This window comes from Stenella coeruleoalba, assembly GCF_951394435.1.
Source record: "Stenella coeruleoalba genome assembly, chromosome: 14".
NCBI lineage: Eukaryota > Metazoa > Chordata > Mammalia > Artiodactyla > Delphinidae > Stenella > Stenella coeruleoalba.
This window is the reverse complement of record NC_137160.1, coordinates 65,673,098-65,693,950: the sequence shown is the minus strand read 5'-3', so window position 1 is coordinate 65,693,950 and position 20,853 is coordinate 65,673,098. Positions and strand designations below refer to the sequence as shown.

The window sequence follows — 20,853 nt, the reverse complement described above, 5'->3', positions numbered from 1 at the left end:
ACTCTTACCCGTCCCAGCGGGGCCACTCAGTCTCTCCTCCCGTGGAGGGCACAGTCTGCACAAGGCCACTTCCCAGGAAGGGGACGCAGTGAGTGAAAGTACCTGGGGCTGTCCCCAAAGGCCGGACCTGATCCTGCCCGGCCAGTGTTGACCGAAGCTCAGGGTGTGGCCCCTAGAAACCCATCGGCCAGGCTGGGCGGGGGCGGGTCCGGGACACGTCCGTCCCTCCAGCACGCGGCCTCCTGGCTTCCCCAAGCACTAGGTTTATTTGCTTTGGGGGCCCTTCTCAAGCCAGACCTCTAACCTGGACTCAGAGACGCCTTTCCGGGTGGGGTCGTGACAGTGCGCAGACTGCACGGCTGCCATCACCGAGGCCCCCACCCCCACCCCCACCCCCGCTCCGCCGTCCCAACCCCAGCCCTCCCCTCTCCCACCTCCACCTCTGCGGCGGTAAAATGCAGCACTCGCTAGGCGCCTGCGCGGCTCTGGGGCGGGGCGGTGGCCTCAGCTATTTATAGAAGGTGACGTCACCTTGAAATAGACCGTTAGGGCTGGCCCGCCCTTCCCCCCCCCCCACTCGCGCAGCACCGCGCCGCCCGGCCCGGCCGCTCCCACTGCGCAGGCGTCCTCTCGTCCTCCCATCCCCCCGCGCGGCCGCCTGTCCTCCCTAGGCGGCGTCCGCGGCGCGAGCCACAGCGCGCGGGGCGAGCCAGCGAGAGGGCGAGCGGCGCTACCTGCTGCCTGCAGCCTGGGCCGGCCGGCGAGCCAGTGCGCGTGCGCGGCGGCGGCCTCCCCTGCGACCGGAGAAGACGAGCGGGCGAGCTAGCGGAGCGGGGCGCGAGGCGAGGCAGGGCTCAGCGACATGGGGGACCGCGAGCAGCTCCTTCAGCGGGCGCGGCTGGCCGAGCAGGCGGAGCGCTACGACGACATGGCCTCCGCCATGAAGGCGGTGAGCGCGCCGGGAGCCCGGGCGGCCGGCCGGGGGCCCGGCGCAGGGGAGGGGTGGGCAGCCGGGCGGCGGCCCCCTCTGGGCCAGGGGCAACCCCGCCGCCCCACTGGGCGCGGCCGCCCGCTCTCAGCCTGCTTTTCCCGCGCCCGCCGCGCGCCCCGCCATTTCCTGCGGCCGGGCCTGGGGGGTGTCCAGGGAGGGGGCGCGGCGGGGACCCCGGGGGTGGGCGGGGGTCGCGGCATCCCAGCTCGGAGCCGCGGGTGGGGGAGGGTGCTCGAGGGAGGGTGAGGGAGCCGCATTTCTCCTCCTGGACCGTTCTGCCAGGCTGGGTCACCCCTTCTCGCCTTCCTCCACACACCCCAACTTGTAATAAAGAATCACCTAGTGAGTGGCGCCCTGTCTCTCCTGGTTTCCTCTGCCACGACCTGAACTCGGTGTAATGTCGATCCGCTTTTGCTCTGATCGCCGGCATCGTTCTGGTTCCATTCTCCCGCGCCCGGGGTCCGCTTTGTGTGCGGAGACCCCCCATCCTGAAGTCCGACGAGGACGCGGGCGGGAGCGCGGCGGGCCTGGGGCCCCCTCCCAGGTTGGATGTTGCGCCCATCTGCCCGGAGACTAAAACGGGTCCTGACGCCTGGGGGAGGCGAGCCCTTGTGCCTTTGCCTTCCCGAGACCCCTGGAGACTCGTCTGCAGCTCCATTTCCGGGGAAGGAGTCGCGGCCGGCCACACCCTGGCCAATGCGGTGGATTAGATACCACCTGCGTGTCTGAGACCTAGAGTTCCGGTGACCCTCCCACTGTCCCTGTCTCCTCACAGTAGTTCACGTTTTCTTTTAATAAACATTACTTATCTCTGCGTCAAGGTCACAGAGGGGTAGAGCCACAGCTGCGGCCGCCAACGTGCCATGTTCACCCAGTGTACAACCTCCTGAGACGTGGGAGGATCCGCCGGGGCCCCACCCTAGACCTACAGACTCAGAAACTCGCAGGGGTGGGACTCATATCTGCACTTGAACCAGCCCTCATGGCAAGTGCTATTGGGTTTAAGTTCAAGAATTACTGCCCTGGGTTATATAACTCATTTGCCCTTCTTAGGGCCTTGGGAGGGGATTTCCTAAAGAAAAAACTACAAATATCGAGGCTCCGTAAAATTTCAGAGTCATGTGAAAAATTCCTTTTAAAGTTTTTGATATTAATATATGAAACATGTGGTTGAGGTCCGTGTTTAGGATTATCCAGGTAAGAAGTGTTATCTTTTCCATGTCGTTCACGTCACACGTTGAACCAGGTGTTTGGAAACCACCACCACCCATTTGTTGATTCATTGGTGATGCGGAGTTGATCATGGTGTTGTGGGCCAGGTAGGAGCTTTTCATCCAGACCAGGGACGATTTAGGTTTGGGACCTGAAGTCTGTGTAATTCTGGGGGTCTTATAAGAAAAAAAAAGTAGGGTATATGAGTTTAGCAAATTTCACAGAAACAGGACTGACTGAGTGCATTTCCTTGGAAGGGGTCCTGAGCTTAATCTTCTTTGGGATAAAGCCACTTCTGTCCACACAGCAAGTGACACTTAAGTGCGCCTCTTCTCCCCAGTCACCGAGTGGAACTGGGATTGTGCGGTTGAGGCCGCTTTCTGGACATTTTAGCGAGGCCCTCGCCTATCCTGCAAGTGGCACTTTGAAGGCCGCAGTTTTAGGAGCCTTTTGGGGAATAAAGAAGGGATGGGGCTGGAAGCAAAGTGAATTGAGGCTAAGGGAAAATGACTAGAATGTAGTTCTGGAGCTATAGGAAACCCGAGGCAACTTGCAATTGGAAGTAAGGAAAGAATACAGAGATGTAACCGAATGGAATACAGTTTGTGGAGAGAAAATAATTGGTTTTCTGGTCTTCGAAAGCAGGCTTGAAAGATGCTTTCCTGCAGCTACCTACTTGGGTACACAGATTTTCTCTGAGACATTAAGGTAGGATTTTGCAAACTAATGGACCCTTTCATGTATTGGGAATATGTAATATCTGTATCTGAGATGATTGATGGGTTGGATAGGCCATTGAAAATTCAGTGCATACTCTAATTATGTCATTTCAGAATTGTGATAAACATTCCCTCAAGGTAACTCCTATTAAAAAATAAGAACTTTTTTGGTCAGTATGCCTGTTTCCTCTATTAAATAATTTTTTTTTGGTCATCTAAATTAATGGAATATATTAATTGGAAAGGACTTGGCAAGGGTCAGTGGAAAACTGTTTCTCATGTTTTACCTGTTAAGTTGATATTTGTATGTTAAATTCTTAATTTTATTGAGAAGACTCAGTCCCTATTTCATTAATATCATAGACCTAAAATATAGCTTTTGGAAAGAGTTGGAATTCTGATAACCCTCTGGGCTTGTGTGGGTTTTCTTCAGGGCAGGTAAGTAGGCTTCTCTACCGCACCTGAGTGAGGGGATGTTCTGATGCCACCACTCTGTGACCTTGAAGCTCACATCTCTTGTCTTCTGGTCCTCTAAAGTGTGTAAGTTGTAATGTTCGTGTTACTATCAAGTGGGCTTTCAGCTTTCATTCTTCTAACTTGTTTTCTGTTTCCTTTATAATTTAAATGGTAGCTAATAATATTGCCTGCCTGTAATGATTGATGTTCCGTATGCTACCAGCGTCACCTGGAGGATGCTGTCAGTAAGGCTTTAAGAAATCACGCATGTTGGAAACAAAGGTGTTGGCTCACATCAGTTGAGAACTGCAGTTCCCTGCCTTTCGTCCTAATTTGAAGAGGCAAGAAATGTTTTTGAAGTGAAGTAAAGACGTTTCTTCCAGCTCTCCCCCATCTCGTACCTTGTCCCTTAACTAGAAAGAAACACTGTGAAAGATTCTCGAACCCAAGTCCTTTCTAGACCAGGCTTGGAATGCCCTTATACAATTCATAACCTCTATAAAATGAGTACAGTACCATCTTATGAGAACTACGAGATAAACCCATAAAGTGGCATAAAAATACTTGTGCATAATACTAAGTGATTCTAAGGAAAGAGAGTAACTAACCAGATAGATTTCTAGTGAATATTCATGGACAGACATAATTCAGTCATGTCACTTATTGCCCTTGGTCATCTTTTATATTAAAACATAGGGGCAATCATGAAGTTTTAAAATGTCAAAATTGTTTGGGATGGCATGGTGTGTTTTAACATTGATTACAAAGTTGACAAAGGACGGGGAGAAATATGTCTGAAGGACTTGAAGAATATCTGTAGCAATCTTAAGTGCAGGCAACAAAGCTGCAGCTTAAGGAAATGGGTCGGAGGGGAAGAGGTCCAGCCAGTGGCCAGAGGCTGTTATTCCAACAGCTGTGAGATCCTGGGAAGTGGGGAAGTGAGCAGGTGGTATGTAAAAGGAGAGCACAGCTGAGTGGCCCAGGGTGAGACCTAACCCGTGTTGCAGTTATTGAAACTAGGGATGATTTTGAGGTGTACCAGAATTGTGGTTAGTGTGACATCTTAAAGCCACATTGGTAGGACCGTTTGAAATCTATGTAAAATAGCAAGTCGTGTTTCCCATGTAAGTATCGCTTTGTCACGTATTGACTGAGGAAGGAAGAAGTCTCTGCATTATTCTTGCAATATCCTCAGTTAAAAGACACTTCAGTTGGTGAACAGTTCACATAGCTTTGCTGCACTGACGTGGGAGTTGTCCCCATCTGGATTTGGGGTTGCTGCATTATCCCCGGAAGAGCTCCCACAGTCAAGGACCTCACTACTCCCTTAAGGAAACCAAAAATGTATTTTCTCATCATTGTCTGGAATTTAATATTAGTGGTAGACTGCAGTGTCACACTTTTCCAGAAAAACGGTTTGGGAGGGGATACCCCAGATGTGTTTTCCATGTTACAATTCATCAAGTTTATGAAATTTATCATTTTACCTATTAGGCAGTTAGTAAATGGTAGCTTTTATTCCATGTGTACATTTTCATTTAATCTTGCGAACAACTCTGGATGGATCCTGTTATTAACTCCATTTTACAAATGAGATTTGAAGAGATTAATTTTCTCAAGGTTGAGTTGTAAAGGGAAGATTTGAACTCTCAAATTTAGAGCTATCACTTTAACCACTGTGACAATGCCCCATGAGGCTAAGGAACCATATTTCTTTCTAGTGTACTTTCTGGTCTATTAGCCATTGTCATCATTGGTGACTAAGTTCCAAGCCATTAACATAAGTGGGCTTACTGAACAAATAATTCCCTCTATTAGATGTAAGTCATTTTTGCCAGGTTTGATTAAAAACAGAATCTACCACTTACGGTTCTTAGCTGCAGCAGGGGAGCATGAAAGGCAGACTCATCTGGATTGTGCTGTTCTCTTGAAGACCAGTTTTTTTGCTTAAGAAGCAAAGTATTAATTGAATTTGAGTTCTTGCTATGAATTGAGAAGTGCAAGACTATGTTACATTATAGTTGTGGTGTTTTAGGAAATTGTTTTTCCATATTGCTTTTAGTATATTTTGTAAGCCTAGAGGCCCCCAAATTTCAGTGTCTAGGTTGTTGGTGAGATGCTCCCAGGTGTCCAGGTTGAGGCTGCCCCTCCCACTCCTCGCCGCAGTGGCATCCCCTCCTTGGTGGTGGGTGTTGGCACTTCCCTGTGATGGGAACTGGCACAGCTTCTGAAGCCTTCGGTCCTGGTGCCTCAGGGGCAGTAGGGTAGAGTGACGCTGTTCAGATGGGGTTATATATAATGCCTGCCAAGACCTGTGAAAATGTTTACTTATGTTCAGAGCAAGACAAAGGTGGTCTCTTAACGATACAAAGCGAGCTATTTTGACTAATGTTAAGCTTAGAGTGAATATTCATAACCTGAACTCACCTGCTCTGAGCTTGAAGCTGGCCCCTCTCCCAGCCTTGCAGAACTGCAGTCTCGCCCTGGTTTAGACAGAGGGCAGTCTTTCCAGGCTTGGGCAAGTGGTGACCAATGGCAGGTGCTTTGCCAGCTGGGGTACAGGCAGAATCCTCACTTTCGGGGCATTAACTTGGGAAACAGTCAGCCAAAAAAGCTTTCATCCCTCAAGCTCACTTTTCTTTTCTTTTTTTTTTTTAATATATACAGGGTTCTGCCAAAGAAGCTTAAAGATTTTATGATGTGGTTATGTTTACATAATTATTCATGAGGATTGTTTTTTTCTGTTATAAGCTCTTATATCAAAAGCAAGCTTGCTGGTAGCATGTGGGTGTGGGTAGCTATAAAGTTCGGGGTGGTGGCTGTGCTGTGTGTGTGTAGCTGTGAAGGATGAGAGCGCTGTTCAGGAGGAGTCGCATCAACCCCAACTTGAGCAGTGTGGCTTGGCAGCTCAGGGGTGATGTTTTTTTGTTTGCTCAGTGTTCCTTCTGAGGTTGGATGTTTCCCAGATTGAGAACTTTAAATTTTCCCAAATAGTCCGTGGGCTGTTTTTGGCAGTGGGTCTATTTTTACTCACAAACACATAGTTTATTGCCTTGTGAGTTAGTGGGAGGAGGCCCTTAGGGATTTTTGAGTAAGCCAGTGGTGTCATAGGAAGATAAATGAATTCGTAGTCGACCAGGTTGTTCGTGACTTTCAGAAATGCTGTGTAGTCCAGAGCAGAGAAAATGGGTGAAAGGAGTTGGTGCAGCCAAAGGCTGCGTGGTGAGGATGTACATGAGCAGAATGGCTGGCAGGGAGTCCAGTCCTCAAAGGAGATGAGAGGAGAGCCTTCCTGAATGGGAAGGGTCCATCAATTTAAGGTTTTCAGGAAGCCTGTAAGTAGGATTACCTGGGGTGGGGAGGTGGACAGGAGAACAAGACAGCAGAGTGGCTGCAAGCAGAGGTGGTGGAACCCCTTGCAGCTGATATAGCCACGTGAAGATATGATGTCTGGGGTGGCCGCACTTGGCGCACCTGGTGTGCGACGGAAACGAGAGTGTTGAAACTGGAGTTGGAGTAGAAAGAAGGTTGAGAACCTTTGTCTGGGTCTCTTCTATCTCGAGAAATCCGTGTTTAGTCTTTGTTCCTTATTAGAAACCATTTGGAAACTTGTGATTATTGAGATGCAGTAAATCATCTCCGTAGACTCCGCAGATGGCCATCCCGCTGGTTTAGTCTTAGGGTGGTTGGGACCCGTTCCTGCTTTCCTTTCCCTACACCATTTGCTTCCCAGTGTCTGCGCCTCTTAGTGGGTGACGAGACTTCTCTTGAAGTCTCCTGGCTCCCGTATTTTGGAATTTGAAGTGTTGGGAACTCGTGCTAACTAACATTAGCGAAGGTTATTTGCAGTAAGTATCACCAGCCAAGACTGGCTGTAAATCTTGTTTTAATAGACCATCTGATTTTACTTCAGTCCGTAATTTTCCAATCTGGGGAAAACTCCCAATTTTCTTTAGTTATCCGATCAAGTAATAAAACTGTCTTCCTCCCATAAGTTTCCTTTTGTTAACCGAGCTGTAATCCAGGAGTATTAAAACACACTATATTTAAACGTATCCAGTTATTTCCTAGTTAGGCCCTGGCTGGGGTTCTGAGAACAATGCTTGTGTAGCCGTTAGTCACACTCAGCTGATGCCGATAGTGATTCATTCAGACTGGCAGGCCACCAGGTGATCGTTACATAAACACTGACACTCCTAGTCAATGATTTTTCTTGTGAAGGTGTCATAAATATTGTCCAGTAGCCTTTTTTGGCATTTTATTCCTGATGGAACAGGGATCCTCGGATTCCTGGAACCTACAGATACACCCACAGTTATGTTGATATTCAATAGTATTGACCTCAGGCCTTACCACACCTGTTATAGTTGCTCAGGAAAAATGGAATCCTAGGATTTCAGAGCTGAAGAAGTCCTTGGAGACTGTTTGGGCTAGTCCCCCTTATTTGACTTTTGATGCCCAGAAAAGCTGTGTTCTGTTGAATGTCACACAGCTAGCTCAGGCTAAACTGTAGATGTCTTAAGATTTTTTGGTTTTTTTGCGGTATGCGGGCCTCTCACTGTTGTGGCTTCTCCCGTTGCGGAGCACAGGCTGTGGACGCGGAGGCTCAGCGGCCATGGCTCACGGGCCCAGCCGCTCCGCGGCATGTGGGATCTTCCCGGACCGGGGCACGAACCCGTGTCCCCTACATCGGCAGGTGGACTCTCAACCACTGCGCCACCAGGGAAGCCCTTAAGATTTTTTTTGAGTAATGATACCACCCCTTGTGCGAACACTGTGTGATATATAAATATTTCAGATATGCACTCAATTTTAATGATGTGCTCTGGGGACATACTATGAGGTGTCTTTGCAGTAGTCCAACAAAAGCAGCTTTACTGGTCGCAGGATGAAGTATATAGTGGCTCCTTATGGATGTCATTTGCATTTTAACATCAAGTGGCCTTAGTTGGATTTACTTATTGGAAGATCTGAGGAGCTTTTCAAATTCTTTTCTTGCCTCATGTTTTGTTTTACTGAATATTGGCCTAGAAAAGTGTCATGCTAAAGGATTCAAGCATTCTGAGATTTGTCTTAGTATTTGAGATGGAATTTTGATTTATAAGGGTTGCTTCCTTAAAAGGCCAAATTATCAGAAAAATATCTACAATGTCTCTTTATACTTTTAGTAAGCAAGTGTGTTTAAAGGCACTCCCTGAAGGAGAAAACTAGTGGGGTTACAGGTCTTGAGGGGAGCATGGATTGTGGATTAGTAGAGAAGAGGGGATTGCCCCAGACCAGCGTGGAGACCATTCCTGTCTTTGTGGGGAGGAATGAGGAGCCGGGCTTGCAGGCAGCCCTCCTGGGGAATGTCAGGGGCGGCTTGTAGCTGAAGACCACGCCGAAGGAGGAAGTGGGTTGGGTTGATTGACTAGGCAAAGAGGGAGAGGCCATCCCTGGCTAATGATTTGCAGCAGAAGAGTAGGGGTTCTGGGGACAGGGAAATGGGGAAGTTAGAAGAGGGAGCTGGTATTTTTATTTTGTCTGGGATTTGTTGAGGAGGGAGGTGGTGGTAGACAGTTGCGTGTTTCACTTTTAAGAACTTGGCACAAGTTTTCTAATTTTACACGTTTAATGATTACATTTGTTGCTTATGTTCTTGAACTACTAATTTTTCAAATAGACCTATCATCCTTTTTAATTCATTTTTTTTAAACTTCTGATTCTCTGCTGCTCAGTCTTCTTAATCCATGGTAAGCGTGTCTGTTTTATTATGTTGTTAATAAGTTTCTCCATCAGATTTGGCTTTTCCCTTCCATTGGAGCAAGTTCTGTCCTTATAGTTTGATTTAAGTAATGCCTTTTTGTTGAGTTTTGTGGTTTTCTAAGTGCTCTTCTTTTTTCTTTTTCTGTTTTTAAAATTAAAGACCTTTCCCAGTAGGTAACATAGTTGAGGAATCCCCCCATTTTATAGAAGATACAGGCCAATTTAGTGTGTTAGTGGCTTTGCTGGGGCCCAGAGTTTTCTGATTCTAAGTCTGTATTAATTTCCTAGGACCACCAAACAAAGCCACCACAAACTGGATGGCTTACAACAAGAGAAATGTATTTTATCACAGTTTGGAAGGCTAGAGTCTGAGATCGAGGTGTTGGCAGGGCTGTGCTCCCTCTGAAGGCTCTAGGGGAAAATCCTCCCTTGCCCCTCCTCGTTTCTGGTAGCTCCTGGTAATCCTTGTAATCCTTGGCCTTTGTAGACACATCACTCCAGTCTCTGCCTCCATCATCACATGGCAATGGCTTTCGTCTTCAGATCTCCCTTTTTCTTATAAGGACACCAGTCATTGGATATAGGATCCACCTTATGCAGTATGACCTCATCTTGACTTGATGACACCTGCAATGATCCTGTGTCCAGATAAGGTCACGTTGATGGGTACCAGGGGTTATGACTTCAACATGACTTTTTGGTGGCACAGCTCAGCACAGCAAAGTCCAGTGTTCCTTCTACTGATGACACAGCTGGCTTGCTTGCAGTTGGCATCATGAAGAATTTGAAATTTAACGTTTCCACTTAAAATAATTGGTGCTTCCATCCTTGATGGGCAGTCAGGGTTTCCTGTCAGGTAGGTCAGAGTAAAGCTTGCTGCTGAGTAGTTATGCCTCCTTTCAGCAGAGGCTGGGGACACCTTATTGTCACTAATGCATCTGTTTTGGGTTGGAGGAGGGCTGGGTTTACCAGTGGGTTCCACGTGTAACCAGGGTGAAACTCTGGCCACTAGATCTGTGTGGTGTTTGAGCTCATCTGGGAAACTCTTCTTTGTTAATAAGTGTTTGAGGGAGGTGTGATTGGTTCTTTCTAGAATAGAAAGCTGGAAGTGGACTTCCAGTCTGTGATAACCTTTGGATATTTGACAAAGGAATTGTATGATTTTACTGTGAGAATATCTTACGCAGAATAGCTGAGCCTCAGGGCTTTTCCCCACCACCTCCTTGTGCACCAGCACCTCACAACCTTCCATCAACATCTTTATCCCCACACCTCCGCCAAGGTGAAGGCGGCATCTTAGAAGGCCTAAATTATTGTGACTTTTTCAGAGTCCTTATCACTAATATTTTGAGTTAATATCTATCTCTTCTGTTAGACTGCAGTCTCCCTTCAGATAGGATCCTTGTCCAGTTGGTTTTTCTTGAGTGGCTTGTCCGTAATCCTGTTTTTGAGGAGGATTGTTGACTGGGTTGAAGGGAAGATCTCTCTCCAGGGTTTTCAGACTCGGGTCTCAGTGTTTATCTTTTGGGGATGTTGCAGGTGACCGAGCTCAACGAACCTCTCTCCAATGAAGACCGAAACCTCCTCTCTGTGGCCTACAAGAATGTGGTCGGTGCCCGGCGGTCTTCCTGGAGGGTCATCAGCAGCATCGAGCAGAAAACCACGGCTGACGGGAATGAGAAGAAGCTGGAGAAGGTTAAGGCTTACCGGGAGAAGATCGAGAAGGAGCTGGAAACAGTGTGCAATGACGTGCTGGCCCTGCTGGACAAGTTCCTCATCAAGAACTGCAATGACTTCCAGTATGAGAGCAAGGTCTTCTACCTGAAGATGAAGGGCGACTACTACCGCTACCTGGCAGAGGTGGCTTCTGGCGAGAAGAAAAACAGTGTGGTCGAAGCTTCAGAGGCAGCCTACAAGGAAGCCTTCGAAATCAGCAAGGAGCACATGCAGCCAACACACCCCATCCGGCTGGGCCTGGCCCTCAACTTCTCCGTGTTCTACTACGAGATCCAGAATGCGCCCGAGCAGGCCTGCCTCTTAGCCAAACAAGCCTTTGATGACGCCATAGCCGAGCTGGACACACTAAACGAGGATTCCTATAAGGACTCCACGCTCATCATGCAGCTGCTGCGAGACAACCTCACCCTCTGGACGAGCGACCAGCAGGACGAGGAAGCCGGAGAAGGCAACTGAGCGCCTCGGCCCACCCCCGCCCCGACCCCATCACCACCGGTCCTTCCTCACCACAGTCACTAAGTATCTAGTGCTAAACCTATCTGTATGGCAGCACAGCTACTCAGATCTGCTCTCTGCCCCCGGGAAGCAGTTCCAGATAAATTTATGGGCATTGCTGGACTGATGGTTGCTTTGAGCCCACAGGAGCTCCCTTTCTGAATTGTGCAGACAGGTGCATTCTGAAGGAGGCATTTTCCTATGCCTGCTGATCTAGGTGAAGTGCAGGCGAAAGCCTCGGGGAAGTTAGGAGAATTAACCACACAGGCTACAGTTGGTATTTAAATGGTCCACTTAAAACCAGCTGCTAGTGTTTTGTTAAAGCAGTACATCTGTGCATGCAAAAGTGAATTCACCCCTCCCACCTCTTTCTTAGCTAATGGAAAACTGTTAAGGGAAGCTGATATGAGAGACCACTTGCTCCTTTCCATCAGCTTAATAATAAACTTTAACGTGAGGTTTCAGTAGCGCCTTGTTTGCCTCTTTAAATTATGATGTGCACAAACCTTCTTTTCAATGCAATGCATCTAAAGTTTTGATACCTGTAACTTTTTTTTTTTTTGGTTGCGACTGTTTAAGAATCATGGATTTATTTTTTTGTAACTATTTGGCTATTGTCCTTGTGTATCCTGACAGCGCCATGTGTGTCAGCCCATGTCGATCAAGATGGGTAATTATGAAATGCCAGACTTCTAAATTAAATGTTTTGGAATTCAGTGGGTAAATAAATGCTGCTTTGGGGATATCATCTCTGTGTGTATGGTCTTTGTTTTTCCTGCTCTCAAGGAGCCCTATCACGGCTCACCGCTTGGAATCCTGGTTTGATCTCTCAAACCCTGAAGCATTTCTGGAATAGCGAGTCTTGGTGCCCCCTGATTCCATCACACGTTTTGCAGTGTACACAAAAGACTCATGAATTTTAAATAGTTTTGTGTGAACCCAGCTAACAGCCTCTCTGATCCCCTCTTCCTGTTGCTGGTGCCTGTACGGGAGGGGCCGAGCAGACCCCAATGCCGTGTTCCATGGCACAGCCCCTCTGGAAGGGGTGTGTGTCTGACTTTGAGGGTGTAGCTCCACTCGGCCTACTGGAACATTGGTTGCTAGGTATCACCCAAAGTCGGTACATGTTCTCAGTTTTTCTTAATATTCTTTTGCACTAGATGGAATAAAATGTTAATTAGGGATCCCTGAAATAAACTTTAGTGATCATTATTAAGAAAGCTTTGAGTATTCTTTAAAAAATAAGACAGCAGACCTCCCTCTGAGTTTAAGAAAGAGAATGGCCTGGCCTCTAGTGCACTTTCCCCATCTGCCTGCACCTCAGGCCGCTCCTGAGGCCCTGCATCACCAAGTGGACTCTTCCTTCCCCGGGTGATGTGGACTCCAGCCACTCATGATTTCTGTCCCCTCCAGCGTGGTGCTCGGGACCGGACATGCTTGTCGAGTGGATTGGTTCAGGTACACAAAGGCCCTAAACACCTTATTCTTGACTGAAGCTTGACACTAGACTGGTGGAGGTGGCCACGCCCAGCCTCTGTCCTTGAACCTACACTGTGGTGGAGCGTGGACATTTAACCTATTTTCTCATCCTGAAGTAGAGGGATGACCCACATGCTAATAAGTAGTCCTTAGGAAGCCTATTTCAAGTTGACCTAATTGCCAGCAAAAATCCTTACGGGTTTTGCTTCAATTAGCAGGTCAGGTATTTTAAAGCCATGAGCTTTATGTGCCTAAGGCATTTGGCTTTGATAAAAATTCGTAGACGTTGAAACTTCGTCCATTTGGAGTGCACTTCACAGAAAGGGCTTTAGAAAAAGCACTTAACATTTTCATTTCACAACCATCTTGTGGAAAGTTTTGTCCCCACCTTACAGAGGAGGAAACTGAGGTGCAGAGGTGGTGGACCTCTGGAATCAGCTGGTGCCACAGGACGGCCTCTGCCCACGACCTTTAAATTCAGAGTCCTAACTGCCCTCTGGTAGGCTCCAGGCAGCCGACAACCTTTGAGGCTCAGGCCCTTCGTTTTTTAAGAGTAGGATTTGGAATATAAGATTTAATTCAACCCAAAGTACCATGTGCAAGGCATCCTCTTGGGTCTTGGAATGGGGTGTGGGGAAGTATGGGCACACAATTCCAGTCAGCCCTACAAGTGGTAAATGGGGTTCTTTGAGAGGACTTGAAATTACACGTGGCGTAAAGCTGAAGCCTTCCTTCCCTATTGTGTGATCTCAAAGGCTTCCTTCCAGTTCTGCACACTCTGATGTTTTAAAACTTGTCAGTATCAAAGTAAAAAGACAAAAAAAGCTTGTCAAGATAAATTTATGAAATGAGATGGGGTCATCTCAGTGTTACTGCAAGGGAAGCAAGACCAGAGAAATGAATGGCTTTCCCAGAGTCTCACTGCAAAGTTAGTGACAGAACCTAAACTAGCACTCAGGTCCCCTAAATCCTTGTTTATGGTTCTTTTCACCAGGCCACAGTCTTGGGGTTGAGAAGAAAAAATGGATGTGACACACATCCTATTATGGGGACACTTTCAGTGCTTTTAATATTTTCACTTAGAGTTGAATGAATTATACTTGGAAAGGAAATTTAAATATATTGATGCTAACTGATGCTCAGATTTTCAATTACTCCTCAAACCCTGCTCAAAGGTCCATTTGTTTGAGTTGGAGGAAAGGGTAGGATTCTTGATAATGGAGCTATTGTCGGGTAAATACTTGGCCATCTTAAGTCACTTGGGATTGGGAAGCTCAGGATGCCTCTTGGTTCTGTAAAATAGGCTATGTTCAGCAGTCAGGACGTGCCGTTCAGAGGCTGAGGGGGTCCTCAGTTCTCAGGAGACCTCCAAACTATGGGGCAGGCACAGGCACTGAGTCACAGCTGAGTGGGACGGAACAGATCATCTCCTGTTACAAAGAACAGCCGTTGGGCTGATGGAAACAACCATTTCAAACACCTTGTGTGTTCTGGGCACCTTAAGTGCATGGTCTCTGAGTCTTTACAGCAACCCTGGACGGTAGGAATGATACAAGGGCCTCGCGGCTTTCAGGATCTTAGTTCCCCGATCAGGGATCAAACCCATGCCCCCTGCAATGGAAGCACAGAGTCGTAACTACTGGACTGCCAGGGAAGTCCCAGAATGATACTATTTTTAACAGTTTAACAGATGAGGAGATGAGGTATCAGGTGGTATACGTAGCTGGTAAGAGGTAACACTGAGATAAAACCGGGTCAGTCCTACCTCAAGGCTTTTCCCACCATACCATGGGTTTTTTGATCCCCACCTGGAGAAAAGGAATTCTAGAAAAGTCATAACAATAGCTAACCCCTCTGCCTTTCTAGTCTCTGTCTTTTCTTCTCCAGCCTCTGTGACATCCTACCCAAATCAAATCCTTCCTTCAGGGCCTAATGAAATGGCGTCTCTTATGAAACCTCTGATTTGGTTGAGGCTTCCCTGCCGGGCGGTTGTGAGTCAGACTTGACTGATTATTCCTAGTCACCGGGCACCTCTCCCCTCCACCTCCCCTGGACCGTGGGCCCCTGTGTTGCCAAGCAAAGGAAGGGCTCCAAAAGACTGGGGAGCTAAAGACGAAGGAATCCACTGTCAAGTTCATCTTCCCAAAATACAGCTCCCATGTTGGTCTGAAGGGCAGAGGCTGTACCAGGAGGGAGAGGGAAAGGACATTTGCCGACTGCCTTCTGCGAGTGACTCAGCGATCACCTGCAAAGTGGGGCCTTACATGCATTTCAATTCAGAGCTAACATTCTTGTGAACTGGGCTGTAGCTCCAGTCAGGAGGCTCCGAGAGGAAAAGTGACTTTCGTGCGGTCACGCAGTTGGGAAGGGGCAGAGCATCTGTGTGGGGCTCCAAGGCCCTTGCTCTTGTCTTGAATGTGTCACCTTCAGGCAGAGGCTGGAAGCCTGACAGTCCAGGTCTCCATTGATGGGACCTCTTCCTCCCTCCAGCCCACTTCTCTGTTACCTTCTTTACATTTGCCTCTGCAGCCGGATCAGCCTTTTTTTTTTCTTTGCTGCCCCACCCCCACCCCCAGGCATATCCAGGGACATGGACCTTGATGCTTGTCTTCCTCCGATCCTCGGGGCTCCTTCTACCAGAAGGGAGGTACCTGTAGGGGCTACAGCTACAGGATGACTGAAGAGGTGGACCACAGCATGCCCAGCTGGACCCACCTGTTCAGCCTGCTCTCACTTTGGCTCAGGTCTTTACTCTGCCTTCCTGAATGGCTTTCTGATCTTGGCCTCTTCAAACTCTACCTAGGAAATCCCAACTCCCTGCCAGCTACTGTGAGCCCCTCTCTGGGCTCCTGTACTGTGGGTCTGCACCACATGATGGCATTCATCACCTGTCTTGTTAACAAACATGTTGAGCTCCTGTGTGGTAGGCATTGGGCAGGGTGCTGGGGGTGGATACCTTGGTGAATTACCTGTCCTTGTGGGGCTAACACTAGTGGGGGATACAATAAAAATATAAAATAATATAGTAACTATGAAAATGCCACTCAGGTTCTTCTCAGCATCTAGCACACAGCTCACAGTAAGAATTTGTTGACTTCATGAGTAAATGACTGATCTGAGGCCGAAATTTTGACAAAAGAAATGACCAAAAGGAATCCTTCATTTCTGCGCCCAAATCTACCAATGAGCCATGTAAGAAACTGAGGGCCATGAGCCCTTGAGCTTGGTTCTAACATCACCTATAAACTGGTGGTGTGACCTTGAGTGTGTCCTCACCTCTCAGCGGCCTCTAAAAACGAGGCAGGTGCTTGGGGTGGTCTCTGGGCACTTTTGCATTTTGGAGATTCTGTGATTCTCTGTTATTTTCAACTGCTCTGGGATGGTCCCCATCCTCTTCCTGGCCTTTTTCCTGCTCTCCCCCCTCCCTTTTCCTTCCTCCTTTCACATCTGTCCCTTTTGCATCCGCCCTCCACCCCTCCTTCACTTTCCTGGCCACCCCCTAGTTCCAAGAGGGTTTCCATGGCAGTCATCTCCTGGAAGTGACATCACTCATCTCCTAGGCAACTGTTTCCAGGGCAGTGACATCATTCGGTCACCATGGCAACCCTCCAGGAGGACAGTTCTGCAGTAAAAGGGACAAATAGAATTCTTATTTATTTCTGGGGGCTTGGGGACAATGTAGGGAGATTATTAACAGAAGAAAAAGATCTCAAGAACAAGAAGTAAAAGCTTTGGTCTTGTAGGGAAAAAATGGGAAGCCAGGGCGGGGGCTGGGAAGGAGCAGAAGCTCTGGGGTGAAGCCCTTCTCCTCTCTAATAACTAGGCTGACCATTTAATATGTCACCAGATTGGGACACTTGAGATTGAATAAGGGCACCATTATTATTATACTGGATGACAGATGAAAACTGGGCCTCCCCCAGCAAACCAGGGCATGTGTCCCCTGCCCAGGTCAGGCAGGTGCCTTGCCTCACTCCCTCACCTATGGCTCATCCTATAAGCGTGGATTCTGCTCTTCTGTGTGCGGGCACCAGGGATACCACAGTGATCAAACCGGCCTAAGCGAGCTCACAGTCTTGTGTGTGTGTGTGTGTGTGTGTGTGTGTGTGTGTGTGTGTGTGTGTGTGTGTGGTGGGGCCGAGGTAACGGCGCAGTCACCCGGTGAGTGTTGCTGTGCAGCCCGAGTTTAGCGCTCAGAAGGGAAGGCAGAGAGCACCAGGGGCGTGTTCAACACAAGTGCCCAAAGCAGCCAGGGCGGGAGAGGAGTTAGTAAGGGGGTTGGAATGGCGTGGGGAGAAGTCTGTTTGGCAGGGGGAACAGCATCTGCAGAGGGAGTGTGCTGAGCAGCAGGAACCGAAAGGAGGCTGGTGGCCCATTGCAGGGCAGGAGGGAGCGGGCAGGTGTAAAACGAGGGTGGAGAGGTGGTAGGGACCAGGCCTCACAGGGTGTCGGAGGCCAGAGCCCTGGGCAGCCCCATGGACATGTTTTGAGCAGGAGGAGACACAATCCTGTTTGCATCTTCAAAATCTGTGTGGGGCAGAGTGGAGAGCAGTTTGCCCAGGAGGGAAATTGGGGGATGGGGAGCTGAGTGGCGACAGGGAGATGGAGGGATGAAGTGCATATATTTGGGAGGTTGAGCTGACAGGATTTGCTGGGGCACTGGATAGGGAGTGAGTGTCAGGTAGGGTAGACACCTGGATGACATGGTGTCAGGTAGACACCTGGATGGCATGAGGGCCTTGGGGTGGAGAGTGACTCTGCTAAGGTGGGCAAGAGAAGAGTCCAGGGTGTGACATTTAAGGAGGCATGAGGGGCAGGTGTAGGGGCGGCCTCTAAAAGGAGTGCCTCCTTAATGCCGTGACCTCGGAGGAGCAGGCTTTGGTTTGGTTTTAGGGGGTGCGGGACCAAGTCTCTGGAGCAGTAATAATGACCACCTCTTGTGTTTATGACAAGGGCCTTCACTTCCACTAGCCCCCTAATAAAAGTGGGGAGAACAGCCTGGAGGCCTGAAGCCTGAGTGCCGACGAGTACCAGCTGCTTCACAGTCCCCACAGGAACCCAGGGCAGGAGCTCCTCACTGGCCCATCTCACAGATGGGGAAACTGAGGCTCAGACAGCTTTCAGAACTTACTGAAGGACTCACTCACGTTCGCAGGTGGCTGCACCAGGCCTCAGACTCAGGCCTGCTGACCCCGGAGTCCACCCCCTGGCCCCCAGACCATGTTCCACAGCCTCCCCAGTTTCCTGGTGGAAGAAGGAAGGAAGGGAAGCCAAGCACCTTCAGGCCTGCCACCTTCTTCATCTTCATCTGTGCTGAGGCACGAACAGAGGGTCTGAGAAGGGACAAGACCCCTCAGCTCTGCAGAGCTTCATGATCAGAGCCCCTTTCTCTCTACCACAGGTGTTCTCAGTGGATCTTCAGGGCCCTTCCTGGGGGCTGTTCTCCCCAGGAGGAGCCACCTCTGTGCCTCAGCTTCCCCCTCTGTACAATGGGAATAATGACAGTAGGAGTTCCCACCCCATCTGTTTGTGCTGAGGCTGAATGAGGTGAGCAAAGCACTCAGCATGGTGCTTCAGTGTAGACTGGATGGATGGATGTCAGCAGCTGTTGGGATTAGAGCAGGAGGGTGGGAATGTGGGTGTGCGTGTGACACACGGCCTGTGCTACAGAGGTGGGAGAGACAGGGTCGGGGACACGAGGACTGGCTGGTGACAGAGGGAGAAGCCTCCTCACCAGCTGGCTCCCGGGGAGACAGCACGGTTTATACCTTTCCTTCCAATCCTACGCCCGCTGCAGGGGGAGGAGGATGAGCCTGGCCTCCCTTGGGAAAAGAGGATCTTAGAAAAAGCCTGGAAACAAGCAGGTCGCACCCTTGAGGCCAAAGCCTGGGGGCAGGGGTGGTGCAAGGGAGTTAGAGGCCTGCACCTGGGCCCTCTGCTGCATCCACCTCCTGGCCCGCCCCCCAGCCCTGCCTTTAAACAGCCATGGTTTTGCTTTAGCCTCCAACTACAGACCCCTAAAGGCACAGGCTACCTTGACCTTATTTTTTTTTTCTTTCTTTCTTTTTTTTTTGTGATACGTGGGCCTCTCACTGTTGTGGCCTCTCCCGTTGCGGAGCACAGGCTCCGGACGCGCAGGCTCAGCGGCCATGGCTCACGGACCCAGCCGCTCCACGGCACGTGGGATCCTCCCGGACCGGGGCACGAACCCGTATCCCCTGCATCGGCAGGTGGACTCTCAACCACTGCGCCACCAGGGAAGCCCCTACCTTGACCTTAAAAAGGAGTGAATAAACATGAGGATTGGGCCCTGTGATTCCAGCACGCACACACACACACACACACACACACACACACACACACACACACACACCCTTGCTTCCTCTGTGTATTACAGGGTTCAACCAGAGAAATGGTACCAATAGGAGGTGCAAATTAAGAGATTTATTGCAAAGAGTTGACTTATGTTAGTATGGGGCTGGTGAGGCAAGTTTGAAATTGTGAGGCTCAGGCTGGAACTCTTTCTCTTTTTTTCCAATCCCACAATCCATTATTTATTTAAACATCTTTATGGAATATAATTGCTTTACAATGGTGTGTTAGTTTCTGCTTTATAACAAAGTGAATCAGCTATACATATATCCCCATACCTCCTCCCTCTTGTGTCTCCCTCCCACCCTCCCTATCCTACCCCTCTAGGTGGTCGTAAAGGCAGGTTGGAACTCTTGCCAAGGGTGGAAGCTGCTGTCCACAGGCAGAATTTCTTCTTCCTCAGGGAAGCCTCAGCTCTAAATATTCATTTATTTATTTGGCTGCACCAGATCTTTGTTGCAGCACGTGGGATCCAGTTCCTTGACCAGGGATCGAACCTGCACCCCCTGCACTGGGAGTGCGGAGTCTTAACCGCTGGACCACAGGGAAGTCCCCTCAGATCTGTTCTTAAGGCCTTCCAGATGGGACTGTATCAGGCCCATCCAGATTATCCAGGATAATCTCCCTTAAAGTCAATTGATTAAATTGACTACCTTCATCACAATACCAAGATTAGTGTTCGATTGCATAATTGGGGACTGTAACCTGGCCAAGCTGACACATTAAACAAAGCCATCACACTCAGGTAGCAGCTAGGTATGGTCTTGGAGGCCTATGGGAGCTGCTTTACGTTTATTAATGTGACTATTTGCTGAGCACTTACCATGTGTCAGGCACTGTGCCAAGTGATTTCTCTGCAGCATATCATTTAATCTTCAAAACATCCTGTGAAGCAGGTGCCCTTCTTGTCCCTAATTCTACAGGTAAGGAAACTGAGCCTCAGACAGGTGAGGACACCCTTTGGGTCACATGGTTGGGATGGCAGGTCTCTGACCCCTCCTTGTTGTCCTCTTCTCCTGTGTCTCTTCTCCTGGGACACAAGTCACAGTTCAAATCGCTGCGTGCTGTGAGCACGGTCCTGCCGCTCTGGACTTCAGTTCTCCTCTGCGAGGTGGCTCCATTCTACCCTGCCTTTCTGGGTTTAGGGCGGAAGGGAGGGTCCGTTCTGGGAGCACTTTCTCGGGCCTTTGCTGCCACCTAGGGGGCTTGCCGGTGTTCGCCACACTCCAGACAGGCCCTTGAAAGGCAGGTGAGGGGGCAGGTGAGCTGCTGAGAGGCAGCGGGATGGTGGTAGGGAGCAACTCGGGGTGAGGACTGGGCCCAGTAACAGAAACAAGGCAAATTCAACCGGTTCTTGTCCCCACCTGCTCACTCAGGTCCCCCAGGCCCCTCAAGAGTCTTTTGGGGCACCGCGTGTGTAGAGGTTTCACCCCTGCGGAGCTCTGCGTCGGCCCGGCCCCCGAAGGGTCCCGCCGTCCCCTGCCGCAGCCGGGAGGCCCAGGCTGCTGGCGGGAGCGGGTCTAAGGAAGCCGGGAACTTCGCTCCCCCATCAGGTCGCCTGACAGACCTGCCGCACGGCTCAGCCTCCAGAGGGGACCCGCGCGCTCTGCCGGGGAGGACAAGAAGACCCAGGGGCAGAGCGAAGGT

The 20,853-nt window shown here is 49.5% G+C and overlaps 1 protein-coding gene across 1 annotated transcript; it reads left to right on the top strand.

Annotated features, from left to right (window-relative positions):
• The first annotated feature begins 602 nt into the window (after positions 1-602).
• YWHAH (tyrosine 3-monooxygenase/tryptophan 5-monooxygenase activation protein eta) lies at positions 603-12,103 on the top strand. Its single transcript, XM_079942577.1, has 2 exons — positions 603-949; positions 10,663-12,103. The coding sequence occupies exons 1-2, from the start codon at positions 863-865 to the stop codon at positions 11,314-11,316; spliced, it is 741 nt and encodes a 246-aa protein (XP_079798703.1). The 5' UTR covers positions 603-862; the 3' UTR covers positions 11,317-12,103.
• Positions 12,104-20,853: the final 8,750 nt, after the last annotated feature.

Coding starts and splice junctions, on each gene's coding strand:
- YWHAH (XM_079942577.1), top strand. CDS start 863: ATGGGGGACCGCGAGCAGCTCCTTCAGCGGGCGCGGCTGGCCGAGCAG. Junction 950..10,662: donor TGGCCTCCGCCATGAAGGCG/GTGAGCGCGCCG, acceptor GGGATGTTGCAG/GTGACCGAGCTCAACGAACC.